The sequence below is a fragment of the Capsicum annuum genome, chromosome 2 (genome assembly GCF_002878395.1).
Source record: "Capsicum annuum cultivar UCD-10X-F1 chromosome 2, UCD10Xv1.1, whole genome shotgun sequence".
NCBI lineage: Eukaryota > Viridiplantae > Streptophyta > Magnoliopsida > Solanales > Solanaceae > Capsicum > Capsicum annuum.
Genome location: NC_061112.1, coordinates 69836497 through 69847983, shown reverse-complemented (window position 1 = coordinate 69847983; position 11487 = coordinate 69836497). Strand labels below are relative to the sequence as shown.

The 11487-nt window shown below is 36.1% G+C and overlaps 1 protein-coding gene across 1 annotated transcript; it reads left to right on the top strand.

Annotated features, from left to right (window-relative positions):
* The first annotated feature begins 3803 nt into the window (after positions 1 to 3803).
* Positions 3804 to 10286, top strand: LOC107857531 (probable NAD(P)H dehydrogenase (quinone) FQR1-like 2). The gene is made up of 2 exons (XM_016702317.2): positions 3804 to 4582; positions 9719 to 10286. Exons 1-2 carry the CDS (start codon positions 4044 to 4046, stop codon positions 9945 to 9947), a joined length of 768 nt encoding a protein of 255 aa, XP_016557803.1. The 5' UTR covers positions 3804 to 4043; the 3' UTR covers positions 9948 to 10286.
* Positions 10287 to 11487: the final 1201 nt, after the last annotated feature.

Sequence of the window (11487 nt, the reverse complement as noted above, 5' to 3'; positions counted from 1 at the left end):
GAAGAGGCTCAAAACACACCAAAATCAGCCCATAACTTACATTTGATGGGCAGCCCACTCTTTGAAGGCCTTTTGGCCATTTTAACTTATATCTTGTAATAGTTACATAAAGAACAATGTAGGGTTTTATTTACTTAGATTATTATGGATTTTGAAGTGAGAAACACTTGAAAAATACAAAGTCCTCTCTTCTCTTGATGAGTCAAAACCGAAACTAGGAGACATCAATAGGGTGGATTCTCTTTGTTGTTGATTGCTTGAAAACATTGATGCTAGAGAGGTGGATTTCGATCTTGTGTCTTTGTAAGAGATAGGTTTATTGTTGTATGTAGTGTTAAGGGTCCAATATTTACCATTCTTGGGTTCTTAACATTATACTTTCATGTGGTCTATCTATCTATTCTTTTCCTTTTGTAATCTTGTATCTATTTTGTATCTTGTATTGTGAAGCAATTTTTGTTGTTGTTGTTCTCATTATGGTTTAATCTAGTGTTGTTAACTTAGTTTGTTGTTGGCTGCAAAGGTGTCAAACACCTAGTAATATAGTCCTTCTTGTATTGCATTCTTGAATCCGAGAGTGATCTCCAAAAGGGTCCTCGGTTCTTTGAATTAGTGAACTATTTTTGGAGTGTGTTTAGACTATTTTGAGCCAATTTCGTGTCTTCCAAATTTTTACCGTATCATTTGGTATCAAAGCATGGCTTGATCTTGTTCCTACAAGATCAATCTTGGGCTTGCTTTTTAGAAAATAAAAAAAAATTATTGAAAAGCTGAAAATTTTAAAAAAAATTGCAATCTGTCCATTGTTGTTGTCTTGGCCGAAATTGTGTTCTTGGCCGAGATTTGTTCTTGAGTCTAGGTCTAGGAGTCTTTTACTTGTATTGTGTATTTGTAGTGTTAGTTTTGTTCCTCACTAACACTTTGAGTCGATCCAAACTTAAGCTTGAATTGTTAATATTGTTGTTGTGAACAAAGTGTGGTCGATTGGATGTTGTTGTTGTTCTAACCTTGACCGAGTTGAAGGCCTTGTGTTGTGGTGTTGTTGTAGATATTAAAAGATTATTGTTGTGTTCTTTTTGTTCATCACAACCTTCACCTTTTGTAAAACCGAAAACACAACACAAAGGGGACTTAGCCGATTGTTGTTGCTATCCTTGTGGTCTTGGCCGTGAGATTGTTGTTGGTTGTTCTTGTTGTGGTTGTTGTGTTATTGAAGTTCTTCACCATATTCATCACCTTGTTAATATTAAAGTTAACCTAGATATTAAAAAGGTGAAAGACAAGGTGTAGTATTTGTTGAATCTTGAAAGACCCCCAACCACCAAAAAGACTTTACATCACATCTCAACCTTTTTCCATAAAACAAGAGTCCATGTTTTAAGGAGAAGTACAAGTCTAGTCAAAGACTTTTAAGTCTTGAAATTTGAATTGAAAAAGGAGCTCCAAAAACTAGTTTGTATTTTCTTTCATTGAACAATTTCCATCAAAGTCCAAATTATGAAATTAAAATTTGTCAAGAACCGAACCACTAGTGGACTGCCACGTGGATCGCCACATCACCAAATACACTGTTCACACAATAATTTTGGCTCAAATTTTGATCTCTTAGTTTCATTGTGTTGTTCCATTAGTTTCATTTGTTGATTCCATTACTAACTTACAAGCTAGTACTAGATTGTAAGTTAGTTTTGAAATCGTCCTTCGTGTATACGTTCCTTTGTGTGTCTTGTTATTTTGAGTCATTGTAATACTTGGTCCACCTATCAATGTCTCACAGAGAATAAGCAAGGTTACGACACTTGTGAGACCAAAGTAAAAATAAATCAGAGAGACAAAACAATGGAGAGGGAGTGTGAGGACCATTCTTGTACATCTAACTTGTTTGTTGTTTTGTAGGTAACTTCTTGGGCATAATGGAAACCATATTGGCCCTTCTTGATACTTTGTCCCAAGACCTTGCTAGGGAAAATATGGGTCTTTAAAAAATTAACTCGGATGTGGTAACTATGAGTAAGAGGCTGAATCAAATAGAGAGTCGAAGGAACTCCCATGCTTTTACTCCCGAAACTTTACTTCCAATGACCAATCCTCCAAGACCAAAACATAGTGCCACAAGCTAAGCTTCAAATAACCCTCGAAATCGAGAATAAGAAAACCACTTCCCCCGCAAGTTGATCAATTCCAACAAGGAGGACTTTGAAGCTAATTTTCTCCCATCCAAGCTCCACAATCGAAGCTCCACGTTACCAAATCGAGCCTCTCAACCGAAACTTCTCTTTCCCAAAACTGACACATCCAAGAAGAGGAACATGGTAGAGAGATACACGAAGGATATGGAGTCTACGACGATGCTTATATGATAGAAGGAGACTTGAGTCGGATGAGATTAAAGGCCAATCTCAAGAGGGAGAGGAAACCGAGGGTCAAAATGAAGATGTTGGATCCGAGACTTTTTGTCATTATGCTCTCGGGTTTGGCTAGCTGATGGACTATTTTTTGTGCATCTCTTGTGGGATGTTTTTAGCTCATTTTTGATACATCCTTTGTTATTATTTAACTTTCGGGTTCTTCATGTTTTGCAGACTGTTTTGAGTGGTTTCTTTTGAAGTGGCCAATTGAACAAGATGAAGCCACGAATTTGTGGGTAAATTCCTCTCAAGATGGAGAGGATGATACAAGAATAATCACGGATATGGACTTATAAGGGTGCGCGTTGGTCTCGAGACTTGGTGTGTGCAATTTAAGTGTAGAAGAGGCCCAAAACACACCAAAATCAGCCCATAACTTACACTTGATGGGCAACCCACTCTTTGAAGGCCTTTTGGTCATTTTAACTTATATCTTGTAATAGTTATATAAAGAACAATGTAGGGTTTTATTTACTTAGATTATTATGGATGTTGAATTGAGAAACACTTGAAAAACACAAAGTCCTCTCTTCTCTTGATGAGGTAAAACCGAAACTAGGAGACAACAATTTACATATTAAATTAAAGATGAAACTATACTAATAATAAAAAAATTATAGTTTTAATAAAACGTTATTAAATTATTGTTATTAAGGATAGTAGTAGTAGTATACTAAATTAACGTAATTAAAATGTTATTAAATTAACGTTATTAAAACGTTATTAAATTAACGAGGGGCGGACCTACGTGGTTTTCATTCGGTAAAAAAATTACGTTGTATATATATAAGATAGAAAATGTATATTTCTGTACGTATATTAATATTGAACCACATGAAACAAGGCACTTAGATAGCCCAATGGTGTTATTTGCTCTTCTTGGGCACTTTCTTCAGTCTACTGCGCGGATTCGATCCCCGCTAGTGACTATTTTTTTTAATTAAAAAAAATTAGATGTTGCTGCTATAAAAATGAATAAAATAATAATAATAATAATAATTTTTTTTTAATTAGAAAAAAGTTAGGAATTACTGCTATAGAAATAAATAAATAAAATATTTTTATAATAATAATAATAATAAAAACGACGTTGTTTTAACACAAAAATAAAACTTTGACAATGTGCAAATATGACATTTAACTATTCAAAACTGCACATGACCTCTCTCCAAATCAGCCATTTTAACGACGTGGCACCGTGTGATTGGATTACCTTTCCATGTAGGCACGAGTGAGACTCACGCATGAGATTGCAAAATCGGAGGTCATGTTTATTCAGATTTTTAATAGTTACAGGTGCTATTTGTGCACTATCAAAATTTAAGATCAAAATTATAGTTTGATGTCAAATTTAAGATCATATTTATATATTAACTCTTTATAATAGGTAGAAAATAGATAGCCATATATAATGTTTTAAGTCAATGGGAGATAATTATTACTGAACGGAGCGAGCACCAGTAAATTAGACTACCATAAAAAGTCAAACCCAGCACGACGACGTTGCATACCATTAGCATTTCCTAACAAAGTCCACCATTCCAGCTGCCCATAATCAAATATCCCCGCCGGCTACTCCCCATCATTTCCGATCCAAATTACTCCTTTCTTAAACCCTAACAAAACCCTACAATAATGGGAAAAGGCGGCGGCTGTGTTCCCAGCAAGAAGAAGATCTCCAAATCTACCCTCCAAAATCCACCTCCACCACCACCCATCCCCGCCGCCGGCGAACCCGATTCCGCCACTAACCCGGCCGTCGACTCACTTCCGGCGACAAATACCTGTAAACAACTGAAATTATTTATAATATTTTATTCCATGTATGGACACGTGGAGAGCTTAGCAAAGAGAATGAAGAAAGGAGTTGAAGCTGTTGATGGTGTCGACGCCGTTCTTTATCGGGTACCGGAGACTTTATCTGAAGAGGTTCTTGTTCAAATGCGGGCCCCAGTGAAGGATGATTTAATTCCGGAATTGCCCTCACTGGCAGAGCTTGCCGATGCTGATGGGTTTTTGTTTGGGTTTCCGACACGGTATGGGTGTATGGCGGCTCAAATGAAGGCGTTTTTCGATTCTACAGGGCAGTTGTGGAAGGAGCAGAAGCTTGCTGGAAAGCCTGCTGGGTTTTTTGTTAGTACTGGCACTCAAGGAGGTGGACAAGAGACCACTGCGTAAGTGTTAATCATTTTACTTTGTTAAATTGAATTGATATTTTGATCATCATAATTGTCCAATCTTTGTGGAGGGACTTGTTTATCCGATGTAGTTTGATTGGGTGCGGATTTTTAGAAATATGGGGAAAAAAATTGAAATTTGTGGCTATAAATCATCGGGTGAAATTGGCAATTTAAAAGCTAAATTATTACGAAATATAGAAATGTGTCCTTTTTTTGGGATCAACTAAAAAGGGAAGTGTTGTCATATAAATTGGGGCAGAGGAAGTAACTATGATCAATTTTTGTGAACATTTTAGAAGTAGGTAAAGCCAGTTTGTGGTAGGTTATATGTGCGTGTTGTGTGTATAGAGTCCTAGACCGTGATAGTGGGTGTACCTGCACCATTGCTTATATGATGGATGTTCCTCTGGTCCACCTTTTATTGTGATCATTTGTCTAGTTGAAGTACTAAACCAAGTAAGGTGGAGTGATACTTTCCTTTTTGTGGTAAGACGTAGTTACATAAAAATGATGTAATACTTGATATCCGAGGATCAATAGGAAACAACCTCTTTTCCCCCATAAAGATAGGGGTAAGTCTGTGTACGCCTTTCCTCCCCAGACCCCACTCATGGGATTATACTAGGTTTGTCGTTGTTGTTGTTGTTCTGTTGTTGATATTTAGCGTCCATCACTGTTCTTCCTTGTAGTATAGAAGTAACTGTGTAAATTAATCTACTGAGAACCATTGCTCTCCGGTGATATAGTTCACCTGAATTTTTCATTTCTAATGGCGTATTGGTAATGTTCAGTTTGAGACATTATAAGAGTATTACTTTTGCTTGTGATGACGTATCTGAAATAAAATTGTGAAAACAACCAACACATGGAATGAACCAATTGTTGTAGAAGGAAATAGATCATCGATCTTATGTAATCTATAATGATTAAACAGAGAACACAACTTAGATGCAACCCTCCATCCCAGTGAAGATGGATGAAGGAATCCACTGAGATAACCTAAAGCTCTACCGCCTAAGAAGTCAAGAAACCAGGGTCCTACAGAAAAACGAAGCTCCTTCCTCTTTCCCTAAAAATTGCTTCCAGTACTGAGATGTAATTCACCAACTTGTGGACATTTTAGAAGTAGGTAAAGCCAGTATGCGGTAGGCTATATGTGTGTGTTTTGTGTATAGAGTTGTAGACTGAGGTAGTGGGTGCACCTGCGCCATTGCTTATATGATGGGTCCTCTTTTGGTCCATCTTTCATTGTGATCAGTTGTTTAGATGAAGTACTAAACCCAGCTAAGGTGGACTGGGACTTTCCTTTTTGAGGTAAGATATAGTTATATATGAATGATGTAATACTTGATATCCTGTGTGAGTTCGTTCACATTGCTAGACCCCAGCCTGGATAAAGGAGGAGGGTTATGAGGACCAATCAGAAATGACCTCTATATCCCCCATAAGGGTAAGGGTAAGGGTAAGGCTGCGTACGTCATACCTCCCAGACCCCACTTGTGGGATTACACTGGATTTGTTGTTGATATATTGCCCAGAGTCTAATTGGGCATGCTACTAGGCAACTAACGTAACGATACAAGAATATGTAATGGTATTGTGGAGAAGACGAAAGAAATTATCAAAATGGAAGTAATGATACAGACTCACCCTTATGAACTCAGTTATAGGCTCTCTTTCTACTTATGTTATGTCCTTTATTTCCTTTACCTTTTAAGATTTTAAAGAGATTGGACAGACTTAGAAGTGACTCCTCTCGCATGGATTCAAAGAGATTAAAGGCTATAGCCTGACTAAATGGGAAGCAACAATTATTAGCAAAGGTATGGGGGTTTTGGGCATTAGAGATTTGAGGAAGCATAATAGTTGTCTGCTGCTGAAATGGCTATGTAGGTAAAATGAAGAGGGGAAAGCTTTATGGAAGGATGTTTCAACAACATACCCAGTGTATTCCCACAATTCAAATGCAAATATTGTAGAGTACAATTCATGGTGAGTAATGTCAGTGGCAATACTTATGAGATTGGGGTTTGAGGACCATCAGAGCTTTATGGCCTGTGTTAGAGGTGAATATGTACATAAAAGTGGGAGATGATAGGAGGATAAAGTTTTAGGGAGATGCTTGGAATGAACAAATCCTTTTAAAGGAATATTTTCTTGATCTATACAAAATATGCATCAATCTAGAGAGGCCACTGTTAGTGAATGCTGGTCTCCATAGGGTTGGAATTTGTGTTTTAGGAGAATATGGAATAATGAGAAGTGGATACAGTGGCCAACTTGTTAAAAGGAATAGCTAATGAACAACACAATAGAAGCCAACAATGCTTATGGAAAAATTTAGCACCAACTAAAGTAAAATGTATTACATGGTTGGTTGCTAGAAGGGTCTGTTTGACACATGGAGTATTGAAGAAGAAAGGGTTCATTATTGTTTCCAATGGCCATCTTTGTCTGCACTGCAATTTTAGAGCACAAATATGGCCCATCTTTCTTAGTCCGACAGAAGCAAAATGGGCAATGCCTGAGCATACTGCAGATTTATTAAATTGTTGGATCAGAAGAGGAGAAAGCAAGAGTCAAAAGATATGGTGGAGGCTTACCCCCCCCTGATTGCATTGGGTGGACTGTGTGGAAAGAGAGGAACAGTAGAAGCTTTGAAGATAGGTCCAATTTCATTCAGAAAGTGGAATTGTATTGTACTCCCTCCGTTTCAGAAAGAATGACCTACTTTCCTGTTTAGTCCGTTTAAAAAAGAAAGACTCTGACTTTACACGTGACATGTTTAAGAGCACAAGATTAAAGGGTATTTTGGTATATTTGACATTACTTTAATTTAAGACCACAAGATTCAAAAGTCTTTATATTCTTAAACTCCGTGCCAAGTCAAAACTGGTTAGTCTTTTTGAAACAGAGGGAGTATCTTTTTATTTTTGGTGTCAAGAGAAACATCTAGAAGAAATAGAACCACTAGTAGATTTGTTAGTATCTTTGTATTTCTTTTTCTTCTTTCTCTTTCTTGAAGGTCTCGAACATTATCTGGAATACAACTTTACTTCCAAGAAAAAACATTTATATTGCAAAATAATCAGCCACCTTGCAATATGTGCAGCTGCTGAATTGGCTAGATGAAAAACTTGGGATATCTTAGAATTACTCCATGAATAACTTGAATTGGTGGAAGTACATTTCAGGAAGATTTAAAGAAAACCCCAGTTGCTGAGGAATGGTGCGCGCATTATTGTTACTTTGGAATGGTAACTATCATCAGTGTCTATGATGGGAAATCACACTTAACACCTCTAGTTTGGACATTGGGATTACTATGATGGAAAATCACACTTAACACCTCTAGTTTGGACATTGGGATTACATTTTTAGCTGTCCTTAAGTTATTAGCTCATGGTTAAGTGGATGTATTGAGTTGATCTTTACATTAAATGTTGCATTTAAGTAGATTACAAAACCTAATGCTCTTTCAGGGGAAATGAGGCCATTTTCTTCTTTGTTCTTTGAAATTGGAGGGTTGGAAGATGGATATTATAACATCTTGAGTCCTTGTGTATTTTGTTGTTTTGTTGTGTGCGTGGTCATTGAATTTTGCTCCAGAATTAATTGTTTATGTTAAAACTATTAAGGAACTAGGTCAATTTAAGATGTTGCTACTGCCACTCCTGAGACTGCCCAAATCCCAGTTTTTTTGGTCCTTAGTATTTCCTTAAGATATTAATTTGAGTGACTAGATTTTGTTTCCTTGTATAAGAAGGAACGATAATGAGTGCTAATCAAGCAGATGTGGTTTTTTAATTTCTAATTTATTTATCCCGGTCCTCTCGTACTAGGGAAAGGTTAACTTTATCTTTTACTATTACATGGGTGGATGAGCCTGTGTAAAGAGGTATGGTGAGAATTCATATAGCCGACCTAATTTGTTTGAGATTAAGGTTTTAGTTGTTGATATTATTATCATTTCCAAAATAATTCTGACATTGCACAAAGAATTCAGGCTTTATTTGGAAGTTTGTAATATCATATTGTTTACGGCAAGTAGCAAGTAGGAACAAAACCTGATTACTTCGTAAATTTTGTTGCAGTAGGAGTTTCAAGTAGGTTGACAGGCTTATTGCTTCTCAAGCCGCACTAGCATGATAAAATACTTAATCGAGTGAATAAAAATTACTTTTTGCTATTTCTTTTTTAGGAACTCAAGGATAAGGTGCTAAGAGCCTATAGAACAGATCTTGTTCATGTAAGGTCGTACTTATTGCTATTTCTTAGGACGTGCTTGTCACCACTTACCTTTCTTTTTGATTTTTTGATATTTTAATGGGTGGATCTCCTTATGTAAACCGTTTATGTGCTTGTTTCTAGTTTATAGGATAGGCTATTGTTTTGATGGTACTCTAAAAACAATGTTAAAATATTAAAATTACATAAAGCATGTATTACCTACTTTTTCTTTACAAGTGTGGTGTCTTGGCCAGCTTGCACGCACCTCGAATAATTCCACGGGGTGCTTGCGATCTCCCACCAGCACAGGTACCAGGTATTACCTACTTGAGAAGGAAGGGTCAAAGTAGTCAATTGGTTATATAGGGTTCACATCACCTAACACAATTTCAGGATTGAGGTGTAGCCGGAATGGTTGCTACTAATATTTTCCAAAGTAATTTTCGGAGTACAAAATATTATTACGTTAATATAAGATCTCTAAATTTTTAGGTATACATTCTTAGTTTTAAATTTTGTTGGTAGTTAAATAATGTTTCAAGACAAGTTGGTGCAATCATATAGTTTATGTACTGCTAATAGTGGCTATGCCTAATTACTTTGTGGATCTTGTTGCAGTAAGAGTTTCAAGTTAGGTTGACTGGCTTAATTGTTTCTTTAGCTATACCTAATCAAGTTCAATAAAAATTCATTCATTGCTATATATACTTGTTTGTCACTATTTACCTTTTTGCTTTTTTGTAATTGGTGGAGCAGGATCTCCTTCTGTAAATAGCTTTGTGTGTCTATAGCGTCTAACTTATCGGATAACCTTGTATATAGCCTGTTTCAGCGTTACATCTTGCATCCTTGAAAAGTAGGGTAAAGGACACTGCTTATTGGTGTGGTATTTATATGTAGTTGGACAGCAATCACCCAACTAGCACACCATGGTATGCTCTTTGTTCCCATTGGATACACATTTGGAGCTGGTATGTTCAAAATGGATTCCATCCGGGGGGGTACTCCCTATGGTGCTGGTGTCTTTGCTGGTGATGGAACAAGAGAGGCTAGTGACACGGAGCTGGCGCTTGCTGAGCACCAAGGCAAGTATATGGCTGCAGTAGTCAAGAAGCTGGTTCAGGATTGATGGCTGTCTCAAAAAATTATTGTCATATTCAAACACAAATATTCGTTATTTTTTCTTTTGTAGATTGATTTCACCTCCATTTCATTGGTTTTTGCGTTTCACATCTTCTCTTTGGATATGAAGATACTTATTATCTTCTTTACATATACTAAATTGTTGATTATCCTCTGCCCAATGCCCTGCTATCAGTTGTTGCATATTCTACATTTCCATGTCAACTATTGTTCTTGTATAAAAGTTTGTACATGGTTATGATATTTCTTGCCTACACATTGTTGTATTATTTATTACTTATAAAAGATATTTGTCGATAAAGGAACTTATAAATTTGTTACACCACTCTCGGGGATGTTCTTTGTTCCTTTTTCATTACCTTTTGCTTATCAGGCTGCTATACACCTATACCCTATATGTTGAACGCCATTCATTTTGCCAATGAAAGCGTTGTAATTTGGCTTCCCTTGGTGAATGTTCCAATTTGGGTCCTGGACTGGTCTTTCTCCTAGCTTTTCTTGTAAGGTATAAAATTTGTACGACCTACTCTCTCATGTCTATATCACATACGTTTATGAAGTCACTGAGATAATGAGGATAATCTATGTAACGTAGGTCTTGTCTATATCACATACGTTTATGAAGTAATTAAGACATGAGAATAATCTATGTAATGTAGGTCTGTCGTTCGAAACTAGAATCTTATCAAATTTACTTTCCTGGAAGAGTCAAAACTATTCATTGTTTGTCACGAGTTAAGAGATGTTTATGATATTTACATGAAACCAACTATAAGTTTTTTTAAGTTAAGAATATAAATAAGTTTTATTTGATACAAGGAAGGCTGGGAGCAGTAAGGAATTTCTACTCCATGAACTGTATCCATCGCTGAACCAATTGAACAGTTCACTTGATATAGTGTAACCAACGGAATCGAATGCAAGTTTATTGACTGAACGAAATTGATGCACATACTTTTTTTTAGGCTCTTGATTTTAGCTAATCTAAATGATACCAGATAGTTGGATTAAACTTAAGTCATGATGGTACACTATATTAGATTTTACTATTTGCTAGGAGTTGTTTTAATCAGTTTTAGATATTTTTATTACGATATTTTATGTAATAAAAGTTAGTAAAAATAATTCATAGTATTATAAAGGAGAATATAAGTGAAACAAAGCTAAGATGGTTTGCACATATGCAGAAGACATGTACGAATGTCTCGGAATGGAGAATGGAGGTTGGTTGTGGATGATTTCAGAAGAGATACAGGTAGATCGAAGAAGTATTAAGTAGAGGCGATTAGACAAGATATGATATAACTTCACCTTACCAAGGATATGACCTTAAATAAGAGGTTATGTAGGACATGGATTAAAGTAGAAGTTTAGTTAGATAGTCGAACATTATCTCGCCTATCTGTTGTACTATTAGTCATAATATTACTCTTGTAGTTTCTTGTCCTTTATGTTTGATTACTATATGTTAGTTTTTGCACTTCAATTATCGTATTATTTTGTTGAGATTAATATTTAGAATGGTT

What these genes read in the sequence shown, in the direction of transcription:
- LOC107857531 (XM_016702317.2), top strand. Translation starts at nt 4,044, where the DNA reads ATGGGAAAAGGCGGCGGCTGTGTTCCCAGCAAGAAGAAGATCTCCAAA. An exon ending in GGTGGACAAGAGACCACTGC is followed by an intron (nt 4,583 to 9,718) that starts GTAAGTGTTAAT and finishes ATTTATATGTAG; the next exon opens with TTGGACAGCAATCACCCAAC.